The sequence below is a fragment of the Hyperolius riggenbachi genome, chromosome 5, assembly GCF_040937935.1.
Source record: "Hyperolius riggenbachi isolate aHypRig1 chromosome 5, aHypRig1.pri, whole genome shotgun sequence".
Classification (NCBI taxonomy): Eukaryota; Metazoa; Chordata; class Amphibia; order Anura; family Hyperoliidae; genus Hyperolius; species Hyperolius riggenbachi.
Window position 1 is genome coordinate 416,438,322 of NC_090650.1, and position 26,517 is coordinate 416,464,838.

Sequence of the window (26,517 nt, forward strand, 5' to 3'; positions counted from 1 at the left end):
GACATTAATCCTCCAATCCAGGACAATGAGAAACATATTGCGAAACTTTACTCACCGGAGCTGAGACTGCAGCTTTCCAGCCTTGTTGATGAAGTCCTCCCACACCGGGTAACTTCCCTGCAACAAAACACAAGAATGGTGTCACTTCCTTATCAATGATATATTCTAATACGAAACAATATTAGATAATATTTATTCCTAATAATTCCTATATTTGTACAGCACGTTTCTCCTGTCAGACTCAACGTGCCAGAGCTGCAGCCACTAGAGCACACTCAGTAGGAAGTAGTAGTGTTAGGGCGTCTTGGCCAAAAACTCCTTACTGAATAGGAAAGGACGAAATTTGAACCCAGGTCTCCTATGTGGCAGAGCAGTGCATTACATAGTTACATACAGTAGTTATTTTGGTTGAAAAAAGACATACGTCCATCGAGTTCAACCAGTACAAAGTACAACTCCAGCCTGCTCCCTCACATATCCCTGTTGATCCAGAGGAAGGCGAAAAAACCCTTACAAGGCATGGTCCAATTAGCCCCAAAAGGGAAAAATTCCTTCCAGACTCCAGATGGCAATCAGATAAAATCTCTGGATCAACATCATTAGGCATTACCTAGTAATTGTAGCCATGGATGTCTTTCAACGCAAGGAAAGCATCTAAGCCCCCTTTAAATGCAGGTATAGAGTTTGCCATAAAGACTTCCTGTGGCAATGCATTCCACATCTTAATCACTCTTACTGTAAAGAACCCTTTCCTAAATAAATGGTTAAAACGTTTTTCCTCCATGCGCAGATCATGTCCTCTAGTCCTTTGAGAAGGCCTAGGGACAAAAAGCTCATCCGCCAAGCTATTATATTGCCCTCTGATGTATTTATACATGTTAATTGGATCTCCTCTAAGGCGTCTTTTCTCTAGACTAAATAAACCCAGTTTATCTAACCTTTCTTGGTAAGCGAGACCTTCCATCCCACGTATCAATTTTGTTGCTCGTCTCTGCACCTGCTCTAAAACTGCAATATCTTTTTTGTAATGTGGTGCCCAGAACTGATTTCCATATTCCAGATGTGGCCTTACTAGAGAGTTAAACAGGGGCAATATTATGCTAGCTGTTAAAGGAAACAGTTTTAAGTGACTGTTAAATTTCCTGAGTAACATACAGTGGGATGCGAAAGTTTGGGCAACCTTGTTAATCGTCATGGTTTTCCTGTATAAATCGTTGGTTGTTACGATAAAAAAAAATATGTCAGTTAACTATATCATATAGGAGACACACACACAGTGATATTTGATAAGTGAAATGAAGTTTATTGGATTTACAGAAAGTGCGCAATAATTGTTTAAATAAAATTAGGCAGGTGCAGAAATTTGGGCACTGTTCTCATTTTAGTGATTCCAAAACCTTTAGTACTAATTATTGGAACTAAAATTAGCTTGGCAATCCCAGTGACCCCTGACCTACATACACAGGTGAATCCAATTATGAGAAAGAGTATTTAAGGGGTCAATTGTAAGTTTCCCTCTTATTTTTCTTGGAAGAGTAGCAACATGGGTGTCTCAAAACAACTCTAAAATGACCTTAACCTCCCTGGCGGTATGATAAATGCGGCTGCGCGGCCGCGGGAGGGTTTTTTTCAAATTATTTTTTTTTTTTTAGCATGTAGCTAGCCTAGCGCTAGTTACATGCTTCCCCCCTCCCTGCAGCGTCCCCCCGTACCTACCGATCGCCGCCGGCGCCGCTTGCCCATAAGGAAATCCCGTTCTGAACGGGATTTCCTTGAGGGCTTCCCCCGTCACCATGGCAACGAACGGAGTGACGTCATCGACGTCGCGACGTCACAGGGAATCCCGATCCACCCCATAGAGCAGCCTGGCCGCGATTGGCCAGGCTGCGCAAGGGGTATGCGGGGGGGGGGGGGGGGGGGGGGGGCCTGTTTCCACGGCGGGTGGCGGCGGGTGGCGGCGATCAGACCAAACACGCAGCTAGCAAAGTACTAGCTGCGTGTTTGAAAAAAAAAATTATGTAAATCGGCCCAGCAGGGCCTGAGCGACACCCTCCGGCGGCTTACCCCGTGTCACACACGGGGTTACCGCCAAGAAGGTTAAGACAAAGATGGTTAACCATCCTGGTTGAGGGGAAGGATACAGAAAGCTGTCTCAGATTTCAGCTCTCTGTTTCCACAGTTAGGAACATATTGAGGAAATGGAAGACCACAGGCTCAGTTCAAGTTAAGGCTCCAAGTGGCAGACCAAGAAAAATCTTGGATAGACAGAAGCGACGATTGGTGAGAACAGTCAGAGTCAACCCACAAACCAGCAAAAAAGACCTGCAACATCATCTTGCTGCAGATGGAGTCACTGTGCATCGTTCAACCATTCTGTGCACTTTACACAAGGAGATGCTGTATGCCAGAGTGATGCAGAGCAAGCCTTTTCTCCACCCACAGCACAAACAGTGCCGCTTGAGGTATGCTAAAGCACATTTGGACAAGCCAGCTTCATTTTGGAATAAGGTGCTGTGGACTGATGAAACTAAAATTGAGTTATTTGGGCAGAACAAGGGACGTTATGCATGGAGGAAAAAAACACAGCATTCCTAAAAAACACCTGCTACCAACAGTAAAATATGGTGGTGGTTCCATGCTGTGGGGCTGTGTGGCCAGTGCAGGGACTGGGAATCTTGTCAAAGTTGAGGGACACATTGATATCGCTCAGTATCAGCAGATTCTGGAGACCAATTATCTAGGAATCAGTGACAAAGCTGAAGCTGCGCCGGGGCTGGATCTTTCAACAACACAACGACCCTAAACACTGCTCAAAATCCACTAAGGCATTCATGCAGAGGAACAAGTACAACGTTCTGGAATTGCCATCTCAGTCCCCAGACCTGAATATAATTGAATATCTGTGGTGTGAGTTAAAGAGAGCTGTCCATGCTCAGAAGCCATCAAACCTGAATGAACTAGAGAGGTTTTGTAAAGAGGAATGGTCCAAAATACCTTCAACCAGAATCCAGACTCTCATTGGAACCTACAGGAAGCGTTTAGAGGCTGTGATTTCTGCAAAATGAGGATCTACTAAATATTGATTTAATTTTTTTGTGGTGCCCAAATGTATGCACCTGCCTAATTTTGTTTAAACAATTATTGTGCACTTTCTGCAAATCCAAAAAAAACGTCATTTCACTTCTCAAATATCACTGTGTGTCTCCTATATCTATATTTAACAGACATTTTTTATCGTAACAACCAACTATTTATACACAAAAATCATGACGATAACAAGGTTGCCCAAACTTTCGCATCCCACTGTAAGTGCATGAGAAGCGATCATGAACAATATGACTTGGGTTTTCTTTCCTATTAGCTCATTTATGAAATCCCTGACCTTTGTGTCAGGTAACAGGAAGTGTGTCTCTGGACCAAAGACCTCTAGTGTGTGTGAGAAGGACTGTTGGTTCCTTTGAAACTTTTGCCCCGTCTTCTGATGACTTTCTTTTCCAGAAATTGTATGGAAACAGAACGAGGACCATGACTGTTTACTAGCTGGAACAAGAGAAAGTACATTGCTCACACGAGACCCGGGGCAAAGAATCTTTCTAAAAAGAGATATATAAGTGGACCCTGACTCCTTTCCAAGAGGATATTTGTAAGTAGAATGTTTGTAAGTGGAGTTATGTATGATACATACTGGTCCTCGTGGATAAATTATTTTCCTTTCGGACAACTCTGGATTTGGACATATACAAAAGAATCCCTTTATAGGTAACTCCAAGGGACGGAGGAGAGTTGTTTACTAAATCATAACTATTCTATATCAGAAGTTTACAATATCAGAAGTTGTCGTACTAAGCACATAAATTAGTATACTATAGTACTGTATACTAATTCAGTTGATAATTAGGAGTCACTTTTTATTTCCAATGTTTCAGCAGGTGAGCACAGATAGTGTCTAAGCTAAATCAAAATGCAGAGTGCTCAATAGGCAGGGATTTGCATGCAGTAATCATGCAACAGCTTGCACAGTAAGCATAGATTTGTATGCAACCTGGATAATGCTATGGGGTTGCAGCCATGCACAAGCAAGGCACGGATGACAGGCAATTCCCTCAGTAATCAGGCAGCAGCGTACACAGGAAGCATAGGTCTCAATAGCTGGTGCTTTTAAAGGGAACCAAAACTGAGAAGGATATGGATTTTTCCTTTTAAAATAATACCAGTTTCCTGACTCTCCTGCTGGTCCTGTTTCTCCAATACTTTTAGCCACAGCCCCGCAAAAAGCATGCAGATCAGGTGCTCTGACTAAAGTCTGACTGCATAAGCCACATGCTTGTTTCAGGTGAATGATTCAGCCACGACTGCAGCCAAGAGATCAGCAGGACTGCCAAGCAACTGGTATTGTTTAAAAGGAAACAACTATATCCCTCTCAGTTACGGCTCCCTTTAAAAAGAGAACCCGAGGTGGGTTCTAAGAACACTATCAGCACACAGAGGCTGGGTCTGCATATACTGCCCAGCCTCTGTTGCTATGTAGTGCTCCCCCAGGCCCCCTCTGTGCTCTGCTTGCCCCTCATAAATCAATCGCCGTGCTAGCAACACACAGCGTGTCGCAGCCGGCTGTTTACATTTGGAAGTGTCACTCTCTGCCGCTCCCCCGCCTCCTCCATAGCGCCGCTCCCTGCCTGCGTCCCTTCCCTACAATCAGCGTGGGAAGGAAGAGATGCAGGCAGGGAGCGGCGCTATGGAGGAGGCGGGGGAGCGGCAGAGAGTGACACTTCCAAATGTAAACAGCCGGCTGCGGACACGCTGTGTGTTGCTAGCACGGCGATTGATTTATGAGGGGCAAGCAGAGCACAGAGGGGCCTGGGGGAGCACTACATAGCAACAGAGGCTGGGCAGTATATGCAGACCCAGCCTCTGTGTGCTGATAGTGTTCTTAGAACCCACCTCGGGTTCTCTTTAAGGTAATCCACACGGGCCCAGAGTAGTGTGCAGATAGCGAGCAGGCCACTGGTGGCTGCCAGCCCACCCACTGCTCTTGCATCTCCAACTGACGTACGACGCATGTGCCTGCCCATTTTCCACTATAGCCAGATACAGTACACCCCAGGGGCCGAAAAACAAAAGTTCTATTCTACCACAGTTTACTATACCAGACGTAACTCCCATATACTTATAATGGTGCTTGGCTGGGGCATGGACATGCAGGTTACTACACCAAATATTTACTATTTCATAGTTTACTATAATGAGACTATACTGTAGTATAAACAATGATTTTTGGTTGTTTTAAATGTACTTTAAACAACTTACAACCGTTTCTACAATACTGTAACAACAAAAATATGTACGGTAACCAAAACAGTACAGTTTGTACATGAAGAGAACATTGTGCAAGACATTTGTAACTCAAGGGATTGAGTAGAGATAGCTGTACTTTAGGTTATGTATTGTAATACTTTTCATGTGCTGCTGGGATTAAGATAGATTCACATAGGCGATCAAGCAGACAGTCGCCATCACTCCCTCCATATTGGCCACAGCGTCCATTCAGCGCTATAACAATGATCACCCGCTCATCACATCGCTGGAGTGGATCTCTCATGTGAAAAGTCATAAAACCGACAAAAGAATTGCGCATTTAGGAGAGGTTGAGTACCCACGGGAGGCGGTATTCTACCATTCAGGGAAAAAAAAAAAAAAAAAAAAACATTGCTAGGAACACCGACCTGACTTTAAATTCACCATACATTCCCAGCAATTATTACAGGGGATAGTTTTCCCAGTGCCAAATAACACCTTTTCTATTAAAAAAAAAACTGCTATCCAAAGAGAGATAAGTGACATGACAAACTCTGTACAGTGCTGCGGAAGATGTTGGCGTTCTATAAATACTAAATACCGTAATAACTTCCCTCCAATATATCCACACAAGGCGCCATATATTTACAGATACGATCACAGATTTTACATCATATTTGTATACTTTAAAGGTAGAAAAAAAAGCCAAAGTCTTGTAAAAATAATTTCGGTTAATACTAATTAATGTAAAAATAATACCTTTTATACTTTAAAAGGAACTCTAGGTGAGAGGTATATGGAAGCTGCCATATTTATTTACTAGCCAGTTGCCTAGCAGGCCCCCATATCCCTCTGACCTGGGGTTCCCTTTAATCACACACTGGCACGGCCCTATCAGACCCCCCCCCCCAGAAAAAAAAATTGTGTTCCGCCCGAACTCTCTGATGAGGTAAAGAACCTCATAGCTTCTGTAGTCTGCTCCTGTAAAACTCACCCTAAGTTTGGCAAGGCTTTCAAAGGGTACGGGCAGCATGACAGAAAGCTCTGGCTCCAAAGGCTTTTAGTTGGACTCTGGGGGTGGTCAAGTTATCGTATCCTTTCGATCTGAGGTTGTGGGTGGTGTGACGCAGTATGCCAATTTTTAAATGATTCTCCATTTTATGTGTAGCTAGTATAGTGAGCAAAAGAGTATACGCAGTAGACACGTCGTTCATTTCAGACAGCAAAGGTCTAGCACGTGTCCATAACAACACACAGGAAGATCATATCACACAACTTCCCCTTACACAGTTCTAGGAGTTCTAGTTCACCATGAGCTTGCTAGGTTCTCTAACTCTGGGCAAGTCCTACTCCACAAATCCACATTAATCCATGCCATGCACTAATGAGGATCAACCAATCCAAAACAGTCTGTATGCATGTTGGATTATTGTGGCTCTGTTTATTTAACAAGCTAACACATGATTAAGTTCCAGCGGTTCTGGAGGTGTGGCTAGCTTACAGGGACAACAATGGGTGATTTGCATATTCAGCAATGATGCATTGTGGCACTCCTCATATGCTCACTCCAACCTTAATTATTGCAGATACTTTCTGCTTCAAGAAAGCAAACTTGTTTTCCGTCGCACAACTTCGATATCTTTGGACAAAGAAAAAAGTTCTGAAAGCTCACTTTGGGAGCTTATCCTCTGGGATGCCTGAATTGACAGCGATCACTCACTGACAACGTTGGATCTGACATCAGGCGTACTTGGATCTTTTTCACGTGTACTTTTTTTAGTTAAAAGAAAAAAAAATACATTAAAAAAATACAAGAGATCTGCTTTAACCTTTAACATATTTAATTTGCAAAGAATAAGAGTGGAAATAAAAGGTGGCCTTTAGCAGAAATGGGGACTTTGGTCGGGTAGTGACAAAAGTGAAAGGTTGGAGTCATTAAGTAATTAGTTGCGGTGTTTCTTTGAAAGTGTTTCTTTAAAGGTCGGGAGACGATAGCAGAAGAAAGGGGTCATTAGCAAACACAAGGAGGGAAAAAAATATCCCCTGACATTTTACGTAAAGGAGTACGCCTCAGCCAAAGGCAAACGCTGACCTCAGAAATTAATGTGCGATTAGCCACTTGGCTACGACTTAAAGTACACCTGAACAGAGAGGGACATGGAGGCGGCCATATTTATTTCCTGTTAAACAATTCCAGTTGTCTGGCAGCCCTGCTAAACTTTCTGGCATCACTGGTGTCTATTTCATAAACCTGAAACAAGCATGTGGCTGATCCAGTCAGACTTCAAACATCTGATATGCATGTTTGTTTTAAGAAAACCTGTAATGACAAATAGTTCCCCCTGGGGGGGTACACACCTCGGGTGGGGGAAGCCTCCTGATCCTATCGAGGCTTCCCCCGTCCTGTGTCCCACGGCGGCGGCGAAAAAGCTCCTTGGATGGCAGGGATGTAAATATTAACCTTCCCGGCTCCATTGCAGGCGCAGTATCGGCTCGCCGCTCGGATATAGGCGAAAATAGCCGATCGCTGTCGGTCCGCTGTACTGCGCAGGCGCAAGTCTCCTGCGCCTGCATAGTAGAGCGTACCCGATGGAGATTGGCCATTTCCGCCTATCTCCGTGATGAGTGCCTCAACAGCGCCCCCACTGGAGCCAGGGAAGGTAAATAAATGTAGCTTGTCAGGCTTGTTGAGCTTGGATTGCCGGAGACTTCGGGGGAGACAGCGCTGGATTGCCTGCAGCTACAGCAGAGGGGGAATCCTCATTGGGACCCTGAGACTTCCCCCTCCCGAGGTGAGTACCCCCCAGGGGAACTTTTTTTGTTACAGGTTCTCTTTAAAGTCTTTGGCTAAAAGTAGGAAGTGGAACACACAGAAGCAAGAAGTAGTCAGGAACACACAGGAAGTAGTCAAAGTGAAATACACAGAAGCAGGAAGAAGTCAGGGCAGCCTCTCTCAACCTTTTTACTCTGGAGGAACCCCTTCAAAACATTTTCAGAACTCCAGAAAAGGGGTTCCCTGAGATTTGAAAATTATTTCAAGCGGATCAGGAGGGTAAAAAGTTTGATACTCAGTATTAACTGAGCAAGAGGGGATTTCTTTTTCATTAGGATTGATCATTAAAAGTGGAAGAGGTGAAACACTATTAGTGTGATACCGGTAGTCCGCATTCCATGTTTCTCCTTTACAGGACACCTATTTCATTCCCTCCATCACTTCACTCCCTATGATAGTTGCTCCGTGTTTGGGTCTTCACTCTTTCCTCTGCAGTACACACATCCTTAGCTCCACATGCCACATTTTACTTATCACCAATGTAATTTGTTATAACACTGCACCAGTGAAGAACATGTAGGGCAGCTAGAACACAGAATGGGCAGAAAATGAGTGAAGAGGACATTGAGAAACTAGGGATGTAATTATGAAGCTTTCCCAACCTGCCAGCTGAGGCAGCTTCACCAAGAAGGGGAGAAATGCCAGGGAACCCCTGCTAAGTCCTCAAGGGATCCTGGGGTTCCACGGAACCCTGGTTGAGAAAGACTGAGTCAGGGAGTGGAACATACAGAAGCAGGGAGTAGTCGGGGAGTAGAAGATACAGAAGCAGGAAGTAGTCGGGGAGTAGAAGATACAGAAGCAGGAAGTAGTCGGGGAGTAGCAGATACAGAAGCGGGGAGTAGCACATACAGAAGCAGGAAGTAGTCGGGGAGTAGCACATACAGAAGCAGGTAGTAGTCGGGGAGTAGCACATACAGAAGCAGGAAGTAGTCGGGGAGTAGCACATACAGAAGCAGGAAGTAGTCGGGGAGTAGAAGATACAGAAGCAGGAAGTAGTCGGGGAGTAGCACATACAGAAGCAGGAAGTAGTCGGGGAGTAGCACATACAGAAGCAGGTAGTAGTCGGGGAGTAGCACATACAGAAGCAGGTAGTAGTCGGGGAGTAGCACATACAGAAGCAGGAAGTAGTCGGGGAGTAGCACATACAGAAGCAGGAAGTAGTCGGGGAGTAGCACATACAGAAGCAGGAAGTAGTCGGGGAGTAGAAGATACAGAAGCAGGAAGTAGTCGGGGAGTAGCAAATACAGAAGCAGGAAGTAGTCGGGGAGTAGCACATACAGAAGCAGGAAGTAGTCGGGGAGTAGCACATACAGAAGCAGGAAGTAGCCGGGGAGTAGCACATACAGAAGCAGGAAGTAGCCGGGGAGTAGCACATACAGAAGCAGGAAGTAGCCGGGGAGTAGCACATACAGAAGCAGGAAGTAGCCGGGGAGTAGCACATACAGAAGCAGGAAGTAGCCGGGGAGTAGCACATACAGAAGCAGGAAGTAGCCGGGGAGTAGCACATACAGAAGCAGGAAGTAGCCGGGGAGTAGCACATACAGAAGCAGGAAGTAGTCGGGGAGTAGCGCATACAGAAGCAGGAAGTAGTCGGGGAGTAGCACATACAGAAACAGGTAGTAGTCAGGGAGTAGCACATACAGAAGCAGGTAGTAGTCGGGGAGTAGCACATACAGAAGCAGGAAGTAGTCGGGGAGTAGCACATACAGAAGCAGGAAGTAGTCGGGGAGTAGAAGATACAGAAGCAGGAAGTAGTCGGGGAGTAGCACATACAGAAGCAGGAAGTAGTCGGGGAGTAGCACATACAGAAGCAGGTAGTAGTCGGGGAGTAGCACATACAGAAGCAGGTAGTAGTCGGGGAGTAGCACATACAGAAGCAGGAAGTAGCCGGGGAGTAGCACATACAGAAGCAGGAAGTAGCCGGGGAGTAGCACATACAGAAGCAGGAAGTAGCCGGGGAGTAGCACATACAGAAGCAGGAAGTAGTCGGGGAGTAGCGCATACAGAAACAGGAAGTAGTCGGGGAGTAGCACATACAGAAACAGGTAGTAGTCAGGGAGTAGCACATACAGAAGCAGGTAGTAGTCGGGGAGTAGCACATACAGAAGCAGGAAGTAGTCGGGGAGTAGCACATACAGAAGCAGGAAGTAGTCGGGGAGTAGAAGATACAGAAGCAGGAAGTAGTCGGGGAGTAGCACATACAGAAGCAGGAAGTAGTCGGGGAGTAGCACATACAGAAGCAGGTAGTAGTCGGGGAGTAGCACATACAGAAGCAGGTAGTAGTCGGGGAGTAGCACATACAGAAGCAGGAAGTAGTCGGGGAGTAGCACATACAGAAGCAGGAAGTAGTCGGGGAGTAGAAGATACAGAAGCAGGAAGTAGTCGGGGAGTAGAAGATACAGAAGCAGGAAGTAGTCGGGGAGTAGCACATACAGAAGCAGGAAGTAGTCGGGGAGTAGCACATACAGAAGCAGGAAGTAGTCGGGGAGTAGCACATACAGAAGCAGGAAGTAGTCGGGGAGTAGCACATACAGAAGCAGGAAGTAGTCGGGGAGTAGAACATACAGACGCAGGAAGTTGAGTGCGCACACAGGAGTGGAACATTGTATAAGACTAGCCTGTTTTACTTCTTTATGCCAGAAGAATCTAAAAATGCTAATAAACTGAAATTAAACACAAAAATCAAACCCTTTATTCTCACAGCTTTCTAGAAGCTTATACAGATTTATTTCACCATCTGGAGTAAAATAAAAATCAATAAGCCCGTGTCAGAAGTTGCTACGGACAACATGGCTTCCTCCACTTTGGTTTGGCTACTGAGTTGACATTTTCTGTCTAAATGTCACAGACAAATAATAATCGGGCTGGAAACGCTTCGCACTGACTCTGCAAAAGCCCACTGACATTTCCCTGCTAAGTGCCTCTGTATGTGTGTGCCTATGATGTGTATATACAGCATGTCCCTATCATAACCTGCTAACAGCAGGCCGAGGAGCTCATTACAGTGACTGGCTGTCCACAAACATTTGCTCAGTGTACATGATTTCACTACGCCCCGCTGCACATGCTGCTACCCACACAGCCCGCTTACCACTGCAAACACAACAGACATGGGACACTGACAACGAGAGGGAGCAGCACAACTCAACTCTCATGTTCATAGACTGCTTACCCAGTACAGCTCTACATATGCCTTACAATATAGGATTATTATTATTGTTTATTTATGTAGCGCCAACATCTTCCGTAGCGCTGTACAAAAAAACAAATATATGGGGGACGTAGATACACGAGAAGTTCAAGACACTGTAAAGTAATGACATCCAACAATACAAGTACAAATACATACATAGCTAACATGAGATATCGCTAAAATTGGTATATGTTCATATGGCAAACTACACCAAAATGAGAAACAGGAGGGTGTCCAATGCCCATGAGAGCTTACAATCTAGAGGGGAGGGGGTGGAGACAAAGGGAAAACTCGAAGGGGAAAAAAAAAAAAAAAGTTCCACTTACCCATGGCTTCCCCCAGCCCCTGGCAGCCGATATGTCCCTTGCCATAGCGCCAGTGTCCGCTCAGTTACAGATGCCGACCTGGGTCTGCCCAGTCGCACTGCTTGTGATCTCGCTCATGCGGTCTGGAGCATTCTGCGCAGGCGGAGAAGTACTGAAAAGAAGTACAGAAATCTCCAGACCACGTGAGCATGATCACAAGTGGCGCAGCTGTGTGTGTGCGCAGGCGCAGTAGATGCCGACCTGGTGAGGTCGGCATCTGCAACGGAGTGAACACCGGAGCTGCTGCGAGAGACACATCGGCTGCCTGGGGCTGGAGGAAGCCCTGGGATGTTCCCTTTAAAGGATACCCGAACTGACATGAGACATGATGAGATAGACATGTGTATGTACAGTGCCTAGCGCACAAATAACTATGCAGTGTTCCTTTTTTCTTTCTCTGCCTGAAAGAGTTAAATATCAGGTATGTAAGTAGCTGACTCAGTCCTGACTCAGACAGGAAGTGACTACAGTGTGACCCTCACTGATAAGAAATTCAAACTATAAAACACTTTCCTAGCAGAAAATGGCTTCTGAGAGCAGGAAAGAGATAAATAGGGTCAAAAGTTCATAGATTTTAGCTCTGGCACACTTTAATGAATGTCTCGTTGAGCAAAAACAATAAAACAGTTAAAGTAGATTTATACATAAAATAAAACTGTGGAATATCTTAAAAAGTCATTTTTAGGAAAAGGAAGATAGATACAATCGTTTATCTCAGTCTATTTTTGACTTGGGTGTCCATTAAAGGGGAACTGTAGAGAGAGAGATATGGAGGCTGTCATGTTTATTTCCTTTTAGACAATACCAGTTGCCTGGCAGCCCTGCTGATCATCTGCCTCTAATACTATTAGCCATAGCCCCTAAACAAGCATGCAGCAGATCAGGTGTTTCAGTGGTTCAGACTTATAAGTCAGATCTGACAAGACTAGCTGCACGCTTGTTTCTGGTTTTAATCAGATACTACTGCAGAGAAATAGACCAGCAGGGCTGCCAGGCAACTGGTATTGATTAAAAGGAAATAAACATGACAGCCTTCATATACCTCTCTCTTCAGTTCCCCTTTAAGGAAGGAGACACAGGGGTTAGCGGAAGAAGCAGTGAATCTCTAATGTTACCTATAGCAACTTATAGACTTGTCTGAAAAAGTGTGTTTTTAGAGTACGTTTGAAGATTTCCAGGCTTGGAGCATGACTGTGGCGGACAGGCTGTGGGAGAGCGAGTTCCAAAGGAGAGGGGTCACTCGTGAGAAGTCCTGGATGCGAGAATGAAAGGAGGTAACCATGCTAGGATTCCACCCACTTAAAGGACAAAACCAGAAGAAATGTTTGATAATTACCCTAGTGCTGGGTAGTCCGGAAAAACAAGTCAAGACACAGAACATTTATATCGTGCTTCACTCCTGGCGGACTCAAAAGCACCAGAGCTGCAGCCACTAGGGCATGCTCAGTAGGCAGTAGCAGTGTTAGGGAGACTTGCCCAAGGTCTCCTTACTGAATAGGCACTGGCTTACTTAACAGTTAAAGGAGAGATTCAAACCCTAGTCTCCTAGTCCTTAACCAGTACACTATTCAACCACTGTCAGAGGCCTTTTATATTTAGGGGAAAGCCAATTCACTCATTTGTATGTTTTTGGGGTGTGAGAGGAAACCACAGTGCCCGGAGGAAACCACACAGACACTGGGAGAACATGCAGAGAATATAATATCCTTCCTAGGAATCGAAACGGGGACCAAGCGCTGCAAGGCGGGGGGGAAGGGGTATCCACTAGAGTACTTCAATCAATCACCTTCGGTCTCACCACTGCTAACCTTCACCAGGTAGCTTCAGCCGGTGCTCCTCTCCCGCAGGTATACCCATCCTGCAAACCAACAAACTCCAATTGATAGAAGAAGGCACTCCACAGGCTCCAAACTTGCGTTTGACTTCTTTATTGAGCAACTGCACACACTACATGTTACGGGTACTCTGACCCTTCCTCGGGTGGAAGGGTCAGAGTACCCGTAACATGTAGTGTGTGCAGTTGCTCAATAAAGAAGTCAAACGCAAGTTTGGAGCCTGTGGAGTGCCTTCTTCTATCTATTGCAGTATCTACTAGAGTAGACCACCATGCTGCCCACATATACATAATAATATGGTAGAACATTAGACTAGGACTATGGTAGGGATTAGAGTGTGAGCTCCTCTGTGGACAGTCAGTGACATGACCACGGTATGTACTCTGAAAAGTGCTGCAGAAGACGTCACGTATACATACATGCATAATAAATATGTTGGCGCTTTGTAAATCAATAATAATAATTATTATTATTATTATATGGTAGGGCATTACATTTTCACTATGGTAGGGATTAGATTGTGAACCAGTGGACAGTCAGTGACATGACTATGTATTCTGAAAAGTGCTGCGGAAATACATAATAAAGGACATTACATTATGACTTTAGTAAGGATTAGATTGTGAGCTCCTCTGAGGACAGTCAGTGACATGACTATGTACTCTGTAAAGTGCTGCAGAAGATATCACTGCTATAGTAATACATAATAAGTTAGGACATTAGACTATGACTATGGCAGGGATTAGTGTGAGCTCCTCTGAGGACAGTCAGTGACATGGGTATGTACTCTGTAAAGTGCTGAGGATGATATCAGCTGTGCATAATTACTGTTCTTTTGATTTCAATTTTGGGACAACTACAGCCACTTTAAAGGACAACTGAAGTGAGAGTTATATGGAGGCTGCCATATTTATTTCCTTTTAAGCAATACCAGTTACCTGGCTGTCCTGTTGATCCTCAGCCTCTAATACAGTACGTTCAGCCAGAAACCTTGAACAAGCATGCAACACATCAGGCGTTTCTGACATTAATTGTCAGATCTGACACTACTGCAGCTAAATAGATCAGCAGGGTTGCCAGGCAACTGGTATTATTTAAAAGGAAATAGATATGGCAGCCCCCATATTCTTCTCACTTCAGTTGTCCTTTAAGGAGGCTTGGTGTAATTGCCTTCTTAAAATAGAAGGAAATTTGCAATAATTCAGTTATAAGTGAACATTTGTGGTTACCCACAATGCACTACTACTAAATATTCAAATTATCCCTTTTCGCCCTTGTTAAGCAAAGTAAGCATCCAGAGCCGCTGGTGTATAGCAAGCCTATAGCTTTAAGTTTTACACAGCCATATCAAACCCACATGTAGACAGCCTGTTTCGGACTTTTGGTCCTCATCAGTACATGGCAGGGAGTGATAAGGCTGTATGAAATAGGGCTTGGACCAGTGCAACAGAGTAACCAAGCAGCTCAGGGAAAGGGATTCAATACTTAGGCCTAGTGCACACCAGAGCGGTTCGGCTGCGTTTTGCGATCCGCTTGCGGGTGCAGATCCGCTTGGGTAATGTATTTCAATGGGCTGGTGCACACCAGAGCGGGAGGTGTTTTGCAGAAACGCATACTCCCGGGCTGCTGCAGATTTAGGATTGCGGAGGCGTTTCTGCCTCAATGTTACGTATAGGAAAAACGCAAACCGCTCTGAAAAACGGCACTTCAGAGCGGTTTGCCAGGCGTTTTTGTTACAGTAGCTGTTGAGTAACAGCTTTACAACAACAACAACAACAACAACAAATAACATTTGTAAAGCGCTTTTCTCCCGTGGGACTCAAAGCGCATAAGCATGGCTCCGACCATCGTGGTACAGAGGAAGAATTTTATAAATCTGGAAATGCCAGGCTAAACAGGTGGCTTTTCAGTCTGGATTTGAATAGCTCCAGGGATGGTGCTGTCTTTACTGGGTGTGGTAGGGAGTTCCAAAGAGTAGGGGCAGCATGACAGAAGGCTCTGTCTCCAGATTTTTTGAGGTGCACTCTGGGAGTGACCAAGTTTATAGAACTTGCTGATCTGAGGTTGTGAGAGGTGTGGTGCAGCTTCAGCAAGTCCTTCATGTATCCAGGGCCCAGATTGTGCAGGGATTTGAATGTCAGCAGTCCAATCTTGAAGAGTATTCTCCATTCTACTGGTAGCCAGTGCAGTGAGCGAAGGATCGGTGTAATGTGACAGTGGCGAGGCTGGTTTGTTAGCAATCTGGCAGCAGCATTCTGCACTAATTGCAGGCGACGCAGGTCCTTTTTGGGGAGGCCAACAATACATGAAATCTACTACACCAAAAACGCTTCACAAAACCGCAAAATGCTAGCTGAAACGCTACAGAAAAATAAGAGAAAGCGTTTCAAAATCTGCTAGCATTTTGCGGATCTGCTAGCGGTTTTTGGTGTGCACCAGGCCTTAGGGCTGGTGCACACCGAGCGGCTTTTTCAGCATTTCTGCACGATACGCTTGGTCAATGTATCTCAATGGGGTGGTTCACACCAGAGCGGGAGGCGTTTTGCAGAAACGCATACTCCCGGGGTGAGGCATTTTTTGGATTGCTGATGCGTTTCTGCCTCAATGTTAAGTATAGGAAAAACGCCTGTTCAGAGCGGTTTTGCCGGCGTTTTTGTTACAGAAGCTGTTCAGTAACAGCTTTACTGTAACAATATATGAAATCTACTACACCAAAACCGCAAAACGCTAGCTGAAACGCTACAGAAAAATAAGAAAAAGCGTTTCAAAATCTGCTAGCATTTTGCGGATCTGCTAGCGGTTTTTGGTGTGCACCAGGCCTTACTAATGACTATTCCTGCCAGTAACTTTCAGTTTCAGAGGCACGCAGCCTATCCAGTGTCTGCTGGAGGTAGGATGGGCCGGATGGTTTGGGACAATTACCAGTAAGTGTAGCTGACTCAACACAAACTTTGCAACTCACTGTTTTATGAGCACAAAACTAACAAGGCAAAAAAAAAATATGACAGGCTGCATGGGGAGGAGGTTCAGAAATAGAAGAAACATGGAGGTCTCCCCCTGTGTAGCTCACTACCAGCATAGAGGTATTTTATGCCCTGCGCAGTGCAGTCAGCAAGGGCCTGTTAATTAAGTGGAACATTTAATGAATATTTGCCAAACTAAAGTTTTTTTGAAAGCTTGCAAATTTTAAGCTGCGCAGACAAATAAATATTCAAGTGGAAACTGATTAATGTGTATATACTGTGGTAAAAATAAATAAAAAAAAATTACAGTAACATAATGCAGAGCTGCTTATATAGGAATGCTCAGCTTCGGACAACATAGTTATCACAGACGTTAATGTCAAAATAGTAAAAACGAAAGATTTAAAGATAAAAACAGGGAACACCAAGAGCCCCAATAGTGTAATTCGTACTGGACAAGGTGGCAATAAGTTTGTGTTGCTAAATACTCACAAGGCAGGGTCACCAGCAGGCAACCACTGTAAAGGCAGGTGGGGAGATTGTCCTGACCCCACTCAGGATTAAGAAGTCGCTCTCTGTAGACAGGAAGAAAGGGTAGCAACCCTCCACCAAGGGAGGACTCAAAATTGTATACAATGAACAGAGGCGCCAAATGTATAAGATTAGATTAAATGAACTTAAAAACCAACTTAAATGGCAAAATTGAAGGAGGAAGTGGTGGTCTTACCTCCCTCAAGCAGACACGACAACGACTGCGATTCAGACAGTCAAACACATTTATTAGGAACTCCAAAAAGAAATGCAACGCATTTCGCAGGTTCAACCCCGCTTCATCAGGCAATATAGGGAAGAGTATCAAACAATCTGCACAAGGATTAAAATTAAGCGCCTCTGTGAATCGTGTGTCGCGAACTCGAAATTGTCGCTGCCATAAATATGCTGTTGTCTCGTCTGTTTTTATCGCTGCCTCAAAACTACAGACAAATGTATGCCGTGTGTATAGGCCTTTAGCGACACGACTATGTACTCTGTGAAGCAGGCGACGCAGCGTGTCACCCAGAACGGCTCCCAGCATCATCCAGGACAGCGGCGGATCGGCCGCCACCACCTCCGGATCACCCGCGCTGACTCCACCAGGCACCGCAGCGTGTAACCCAGAACAGCTCCCAGCATCATCCAGGACGGCTCCATTAGGTGGTTACCAGCGTCCACAGCCGTCCCCTGAAGCCGCTGCCATGGAGACCAGGAAGCCGCCGCTATGGAGACCAGGACGCAAGGGGGGGGGGAACGCACAGCTGTTCCCACACCGCTCACAGCCAGCAAGCGCTGCCGGAGGATCCAGGTCGCTGCACAAAGGTGGGTCACAGCTGGTCCTCCGCTGCTGCCCCCAGCCTCTCACTGCACGTGGGAGAAGCCATGGCAGGCCTCATCCACCAAGGCCTGAGGATCCTTTTCAAGGCCTGAGGATCCTTGTTGTCCACATGGCAGCCCTGGATCCCCTTGGGCCCTGGAGAGCTTGGTTCTCTCTTCTACAGTCCTGGCTCTGTGGGTTTCAGCTGCCGGGAGCACGGGGTCCACTCTGCCTGCAACCACCATCCATACGGATTTTTGGCCCATTTCCCCATCGAGGGATCCTTCACTGCCGCTGCCTCGGGAGATCCCTGCACACCAATTGGACTGATTGTCGGACCCAGGGGTGTTCTTTTTTAATCTGCAGCCCCATAAGGTCCCTGCCTCTGTCTCTCTCTCCTTGCCTTGGTTCTTTTCTTGCTATCCTTTCTCTCTTTCTCTATCCACTCCTTTCCAGGACACACTGCGGGGCATCTGGAGCTGTTGTGGAGCGAGCGAGCGCCGTCAGTAGTTGGCAGGCTGCTCCCCTCACACAGCACTTCAGTTTTCCCCACGCGTCCTTCACTACAGTATGGGCTATATGTGTATTTAGGTATTTGCTTACTTGTACCACTGTACCTAATTGTATGTGTTGAATTGCATGCACGTGTTGTACCATCTCCGACCCTGTATGAGCCAAAAATAATTCCGGGTACAACCCCCGTTGTACTTGGCGAAATAAATGATTCTGATTCTGAAAAGCACTGTGGAAGATGGCGGTGCGATATAATTACTGAATAAAAATAAATATATATGTTGTGAAATTCATATGGGTCACATTTGTAGGCCCCTTTACTTCTGGCGCGCAGCTGTGGCCTTGGTAGAGATTCTCTATATGTGTTCTTCTGAAGTCCTCCTTTTGGCAAAGGCCAACAGCTACATCATTAAAGAGGATGATGTGAAAGTCAAAGCAAATAAATAAACAGGCAGAAGCCTGTAAGCAGATCCTGGACATGAGGGCTTCACCATAAAAACAAGCTCTGCTCAGGGTGTGGGCAGCTCTTTGATGTGCAGGACTGTAGCAGTGTGGGGTGCAGGGAGCGGGCAATTAGGCAGAGATGTCACTGAGAGCAGGTCATGGAGGTCACGCCTGTTATGCTAAGGAGGTCTGCCAGGAGTCCTATAACCTCTCCAGTCCTTCATTCAACCCCTCAGGGTCTGTTTACTTAAACTTCTTTCCTGTACAGGGGTCTCTGTCTTCCTACTATTCAATACCTCTGATTTACTACTGAACACTAATGGCCCATACTCACGGGCAGCAAAAGTTGCCTGTCGCCAGCACACGTGAGCGTGTGGGCGACAGGCCGGCGACAGCTCCTCGCCAGGTCCCTCCGCGTACACACACGGAAGAGGGACCAGCGGCGCGACGGAAGCTGTCGCCGACATTCCTCCTCCCCCCGCCGGAAGCTCCGCATTCTCAATGGAGGTTGCTGTCGCTAGTCCGCGTACTCACGCGGACTAGCGACAGTTGCGGCGGAGGTGCGGCAGCGACTGTCGCCAGGCGATTGAAACTTTCAATCGCCTGGCGACATCAGCGACGGGCGACAATTCGGGGTGCGCGCCCGTGCGACGGCCCATACTCACGGGCGACCTGTCGCCACAACACGCGCGCCGCGTGTTGCGGCGACAATTGTAGCCCGTGAGTATGGGCCATAAGGGACATAAGTGATCCAGCAAGGCTGAACTAGACTTTGTAAAAGTCGCTTTTATAGGATTTAAACCAGGGGCGTCGCTAGCCCTGTTTTAGGGGGGCACGTGCCCCCAATCTTTCCTGGGGTGCCACGGATCTCCGCCCGGCCGCCCCCTCTGTCAAGACTCAGCGGCTCCCTCCAGCCGCCGCGTCACTGACAGTCTCAGACCTCAGGATCAGGCGGCGAGCCGGCGACCAATCGTGCGGGCGCTAGGACCCAGCGCCCGCACTGATATGCGGAAGTGACATCACTTCCGCATATCGAGCGGGTGCGTCCAGCGCCCGCTCGTACATCTGGTCGGGTCGCCGCTGATCCTGAGGTCTGCTGAGAGGTAGGGGGGGAGCGGCGGCGGCTAGAGGGGGGGCCTCCCTGTCACTCACTCACTCACTCACTAAAGGGGCTCCCTGGCACGCACTCACTCCCTAAAGGGGCTCCCTGTCACTCACTCACTGCCTAAAGGGGCTCCCTGTCACTCACTCACTCCCTAAAGGGTCTCCCCTGGCACTCACTCACTCCCTAAAGGGTCTCCCCTGGCACTCACTCACTCCCTAAAGGTGCTCCCTGGCACTCACTCACTCCCTAAAGGGGCTCCCTGGCACGCACTCACTCACTCCCTAAAGGGGCTCCCTGGCACGCACTCACTCCCTAAAGGGGCTCCCTGGCACTCACCCACTCCCTAAAGGGGCTCCCTGTCACTCACTCACTCCCTAAAGGGGCTACCTGTCACTCACTCACTCCCTAAAGGGGCTCCCTGTCACTCACTCACTCCCTAAAGGGGCTCCCTGGCACGCACCCACTCCCTAAAGGGGCTCCCTGGCACGCACCCACTCCCTAAAGGGGCTCCCTGGCACGCACCCACTCCCTAAAGGGGCTCCCTGGCACGCACCCACTCCCTAAAGGGGCTCCCTGGCACGCACTCACTCCCTAAAGGGGCTCCCTGGCACGCACCCACTCCCTAAAGGGGCTCCCTGGCACGCACCCACTCCCTAAAGGGGCTCCCTGGCACGCACTCACTCCCTAAAGGGGCTCCCTGTCACTCACTCACTCCCTAAAGGGGCTCCCTGTCACTCACTCACTCCCTAAAGGGGCTCCCTGTCACTCACTCCCTAAAGGGGCTCCCTGTCACTCACTCCCTAAAGGGGCTCCCTGTCACTCACTCACTCCCTAAAGGGGCTCCCTGTCACTCACTCCCTAAAGGGGCTCCCTGGCACGCACTCCCTAAAGGGGCTCCCTGGCACGCACTCACTCCCTAAAGGGGCTCCCTGGCACGCACTCACTCCCTAAAGGGGCTCCCTGGCACGCACTCACTCCCTAAAGGGGCTCCCTGGCACGCACTCACTCCCTAAAGGGGCTCCCTGGCACGCACTCACTCCCTAAAGGGGCTCCCTGGCACGCACTCACTCCCTAAAGGGGCTCCCTGGCACGCACTCACTCCCTAAAGGGGCTCCCTGGCACGCACTCACTCCCTAAAGGGGCTCCCTGGCACGCACTCACTCCCTAAAGGGGCTCCCTGGCACTCACTCCCTAAAGGGGCTCCCTGGCACTCACTCACTCCCTAAAGGGCCTCCCTGGCACTCACTCACTCACTCCCTAAAGGGGCTCCCTGTCACTCACTCACTCCCTAAAGGGGCTCCCCTGGCACTCACTCACTCCCTAAAGGGGCTCCCTGTCACTCACTCACTCCCTAAAGGGGCTCCCTGTCACTCACTCACTCCCTAAAGGGGCTCCCTGTCACTCACTCACTGCCTAAAGGGGCTTCCTGTCACTCACTCACTGCCTAAAGGGGCTCCCTGGCACTCACTCACTGCCTAAAGGGGCTTCCTGTCACTCACTCACTGCCTAAAGGGGCTCCCTGTCACTCACTCACTTCCTAAAGGGGCTCCCTGTCATTCACTCACTCCCTAAAGGGGCTCCCTGTCACTCACTCACTGCCTAAAGGGGCTCCCTGGCACTCACTCACTGCCTAAAGGGGCTCCCTGGCACTCACTCACTACCTAAAGGTGCTCCCTGTCACTCACTATCGGGGTCCCTGTCACTCACTACCTAACTGGAGGCGCCTGTCACTCACTAGCTAACCTGGGGGTCCCTGTCACTCACTACCTAACTTGGGGGGGCTACCATATTAAGGGGGCATTCTGCCTATTTATGTGAAATGCTGTCTATTTATGTGCCTCATGACTGCTGAATTTGTCTTGTTGGGAGCCTTATGATTTGTTGGGGGCCTCATGATTGCTGAATTTGTCTTGTTGGGGGCCTCATGATTTGTTGGAGGCCTCATGATTGCTGAATTTGTCTTGTTGGGGGCCTCCTGATTTGTTGGGGGCCTCATGATTGCGGAATATGTCTTGTTGGGGGTCACATGATTGCTAACTGCGAGACTATGGGAAAAGCTGAATCCTTATCATATGAGACAATAGCATTAAACCTACTTTTTTAGCGTTTTAAAACAGAAAATAAAACTGGGAGGTTCTAAAAAATTGAATACATTTTTCAGGAGTAGGATGGATGAAATTGTTTATCTTCACAGTTTATTTTCAACTTGGATTTTCCATAATGTTCATGTATGAGTTAAAACGTTTGTACAGTATTTAGTTTAAATTGCTGTTGCCACTTTGCGATAGATACCGGTAAGTGACTTTTGGGTTGCAGTTTGGGCACTCGGCCTCCAAAAGGTTCGCCACCACTGTCCTAATCTGATGTCTCACCATTGCTAGGTTCATGTAAATTTGTCTCCACCCGTTACCACACCTATATTCTGGTCCATGGCCCACCTATTTTTTGGTGCGGCGCGATAAGCACGCCGTACAACGTGATCGTCATATTTTTGGCACGCTAGCTGCAGTGTGCTGAATTCTGCTGCCTACAGTATGTACAGTATACGCTGTTCTCTAGTGCCTGCACTGTGTGCTGATTTACCTCCAGTGTGTACAGTGTAAGGTGTTACTCTGTGCCTTTATTGATTGTAAACCAGCTGTATTGTATGCTGATCCCTGCTACTTTCAGTATGTACAGTATTAGCTGTAAAGCCTGGTACACACATACAATTTTGATTAGCCAATTTTAGCTCTGTTCATAAAATTCATTGTCTGTTGGCCCACTTACTGCACGGGGGTGGGAAATTGGGGGTCAGTGATTGACCAATCAAAATTGTATGTGTGTATACATCTTTGATCTATGCCTATACTGATTGTAAATGATCGAAATAAAGGACAGGGGGCTCCGTCCAATATTTCGATGGGCAGGCCCGTTATCCGTAGCTTACACCGCTGCTAAGTTCATGTACATTTGGCCCCACCCATGGCCACGCCCACTCACCGCATGGCCACGCCCATTTTTTGCATGTACCTCCCCGCCTGGTGCCCACAGGTGCCACTGATCTCCAAGGACCCTAGAAACGCCCCTGATTTAAACATCACCCACAGCACTTGAACACAGACATGTCACTGATTGTCCTCAGAGGAGCTTACCATCTACACTAACATAGTCACAGTCTAATATCCTATCATATTATTTTTAGGTACTTATCCGTTAGCCGGGCGCATCCGGCAGGTGGCGCTATTGTAGCGAATTTCGATGCGCTGTTGTATCTAATTCCATTCATAGTTACTGAACGTAGTACTGTGTGAATGGAAGCACCGCAGGTGGCGCTAATTACATTGTTGATACGCAACGTAACGATAGTGTGTTAATGGCAACGAATATACATTGTATTTGAAGTGGCCGGAATTAAAATGAAGGCGGCGGCAATGTAACACATGAAGCCGCCGCCTTCGTCTGTTGTTCTTCTTCTCCCCCTTTGCCCTCTCGCTTGTATACAATGCTGCCAGCCTGCGGGGACATGCGTGTCCCCCCAGAGTCGTTCGTCGCGGCAGGGGAGCCTGCTTGTTTCCTTGCGACGAACGACTGTGGGGGGACACGTGTGTCCCCCCCCCCCCCCCCAGCTGGCAGTGTTGTATAGAAGCGAGAGGGCAAAGGGGGAGAAGAAGAACAGACTAAGGCGGCGGCTTCATGTGTTACATTGCCGCCGCCTTCATTTTAATTCCGGCCACTTCAAATACAATGTATATTCGTTGCCATTAACACACTGTATCGTTATGTTGCGTATCAACAATGTAATTAGCGCCACCTGCGGCCACCTGTTACCATAGTAACTATGAATGGAATTAGATACAACAGCGCATCGAAATTCGCTACAACAGTGCCACCTGCCGGATGCGCCCGGCTAACGGATAAGTACCTATTTTTATGTATTTATAGAGCACTGCCATCTTCTGCAGCACTTTACAGAGTACATACTCATGTCACTGACTAACCTCAGAGGAGCTCACAATATAATGCCACCATAGTCATAGCTTAATGCCCTACCATATTATTACGGTAATTTTGTGACTGGGGCACATTGACCTCCATGGCTATCGTATGTGGACTGTCAGTAACACCTCGTTCCTATTGATGTAATAGCTCATGTATTTACTCCTTATGGTTTCCCAGAATACCCCTCCTTGCTGTTGAGCATGTCATATTGACACTGGCTTGTGAATTTACAGAGCACATAGTCATGTCACTGACAGTCCTCAGAGGACTTCACAATCTTATCTACCATAGTCTAATGTCCTATCATATTATACATTTATTTCCGTGTTAACAATACCAGTTGCCTGGCAGCCCTGTTGATCTTCTGGCATAGATTCTGAGTCAAAACCCTGGAACGAGCATATGGCTAATCCAGTAAAACCTGTGTCAGCTGAGTCAAAGTAAATGATCTGCTGCATGCTTGTCCAGGGTCTATGGCTGAACGTATCAGGAGGACTGTCAGGCAACTGGGATTGTTTAAAAGAAAATAAATATAGCAGCCTCCATATCCCGCTCACCTCGGGTTCCCTTTAAAGAGAAACTCCGACCAAGAATTGAACTTTATCCCAATCAGTAGCTGATGCCCCCTTTTACATGAGAAATCTATTCCTTTTCACAAACAGATCAGGGGGCGCTGTATGACTGATATTGTGGTGGAACCCCTTCCCACAATAAACTGAGTACTTACTCTTGGCAGTTTCCTGTCTGTACACCTTGCTGCATTGTGGGAAAGAGCTGTTTACAGCTGTTTCCAACTGCAAAAAAGGATGCAGCAGCTACATCACCTGCCAACAGTAAAAATGTCCCCCATGTAATAAATGTCAGAATGTAAATCAGGGATTTAAAAGATTTTACAATGGGCAAACACTGACTAAATCATTTATACATAATTATTGTAACAATGAAGCACTTTTTTATTACATTATTTTTACTGAAGTTCCTCTTTAAGAGCTTCACACTCCACACAGTCGCCTCCCTGAGCTATGGATGTACTATAGAAGAGGGTAACGCACTAGGAGCAGAGGGCGACATCTGCCATGCTGGCGCACACTATGTAACTTTCACCAGCACATGTTGCAGCCAGCCCTGAGCCGCCTCCTCCTCAGTCAGTCTTTATGGCACACACCTGCAGTGTGTTACACACATAGTAATTAACATCACACACATAGGGGAGGGGGATCTGCCCTTTGCAATACATTCCATGCCCCTCATCTGGAACCTCTATGCTTCTGCTCTTCAATCCGCTTCCCCCACCAACAATAGAGGCCAGGGCAGCATGTATCCCCAGCTGTGACTCACAGAATAGAGGAGACAACTCTATACAAAGCTCCACACGCTGCAAAATCTCACAGGAAAGCAGCTTTGTGGTTCTGCTTAACTGCAAGAACCAGCATGCCTCACTCCTGGAAGGATATGCATATTATGTATAGCTAAAGCACGTGTAAAAATGGCACTAATCAAAAAAGCATTAAAAAGGACCACGATCACGAAAAATAGTACAATTTAAAATACATGAAAACACATACAAATAAGAAGTAGGTTTCTTTAAAAATAAGAATGTTGCTGTCACTTAGGGCCCGTTTCCACTAGCGCCGCGCACGGCTGGGAGACGCGCAGCAGCACTTCCTGGTCTGCAGGAACGCTGACGAATCCCATAAGCTGCGCCATGCACGGCTATGGGATTCGCAGCCTCCCGCACGGAAACTGATGGCAACGTCGGCCGAATCGCTAAGGTAAGCGATTCAGCCCCCGGGGCCATTGTTTCCTATGGCAGAGTTTCCCAGTGTAATTTGCCTGTGGGGAAAATGCGGATTCGGCCCGGTTTCCACGCTAGTGGAAACGGGCCTTTACAGTAGTTAGTAGAATTCTGACGGAACTGATATGTTTTTGACTAGCCCATTTATTCATGGGGGATTCTCAGTAGTTTATTATTTACAAAAGCATTCCCTGGAAAGAATTTATACAAAAATGAAGGCCACCCTCCTACCTGTTTGCACCCTATTCTGGCAGTTGGTCTGATCAACTTACATTCAGTAAGTGAAAATAAGACAATAGATGGGCTAGTCCAAAACCTGTCAGTTCTGTCAGATTTCTACTACCTACTGTAAGTGACAGCAACATAGGAGAAAAGTAATTTATAGTACATTTTACTCTGGAAGAAATGTACTTTTTATTTATGTGTTTTCATGTATTTTAAATTTTAGCATTTTTCACGATAGTGGTCCTGTAAAGTGGAGCTGAACTCTTGCACGGGACAGAAGGAACCATATAGAAAGCACCCTGTACATACTGTATTTAGCAGAGCTGTGGAGTCGAAGTGGAGGAGTCAGAGCAATTTTGGGTACCTGGAGTCGGAGTCGGTGGTTTCATAAACTGAGGAGTCAGATGATTTTTGTACTGACTCCACAACTCTGTATGTATTTAGAGAGTTTAGCCTGCCTAATTCCCCCTCATCTGTGACTAATCACAAGTTGTAATTTCATCTCTCAGCTGTGACAGATCAGGAATCTCCTGCCATGGCAGAACAGCTCATTTGTAAACACAGGATGTCTGCTTCCGTGAAAGCAGGAAGCAGACACTACAGATTTATTGCAGGATTT

At 47.0% G+C, this 26,517-nt stretch overlaps 1 protein-coding gene across 5 annotated transcripts in view; it reads right to left on the reverse strand.

Moving 5' to 3' along the window:
- The window catches only part of MTSS1 (MTSS I-BAR domain containing 1), a 209,722-nt gene that overhangs the window by 143,940 nt on the left and 39,265 nt on the right, over nucleotides 1-26,517 (reverse strand). For all 5 annotated transcript variants that reach the window (XM_068238011.1, XM_068238012.1, XM_068238009.1 and 2 more), the window contains exon 2: nucleotides 56-117. In XM_068238011.1, coding sequence (XP_068094112.1) covers nucleotides 56-117 — 62 coding nt within the window. The remainder of the gene's footprint in view (nucleotides 1-55; nucleotides 118-26,517) is intronic.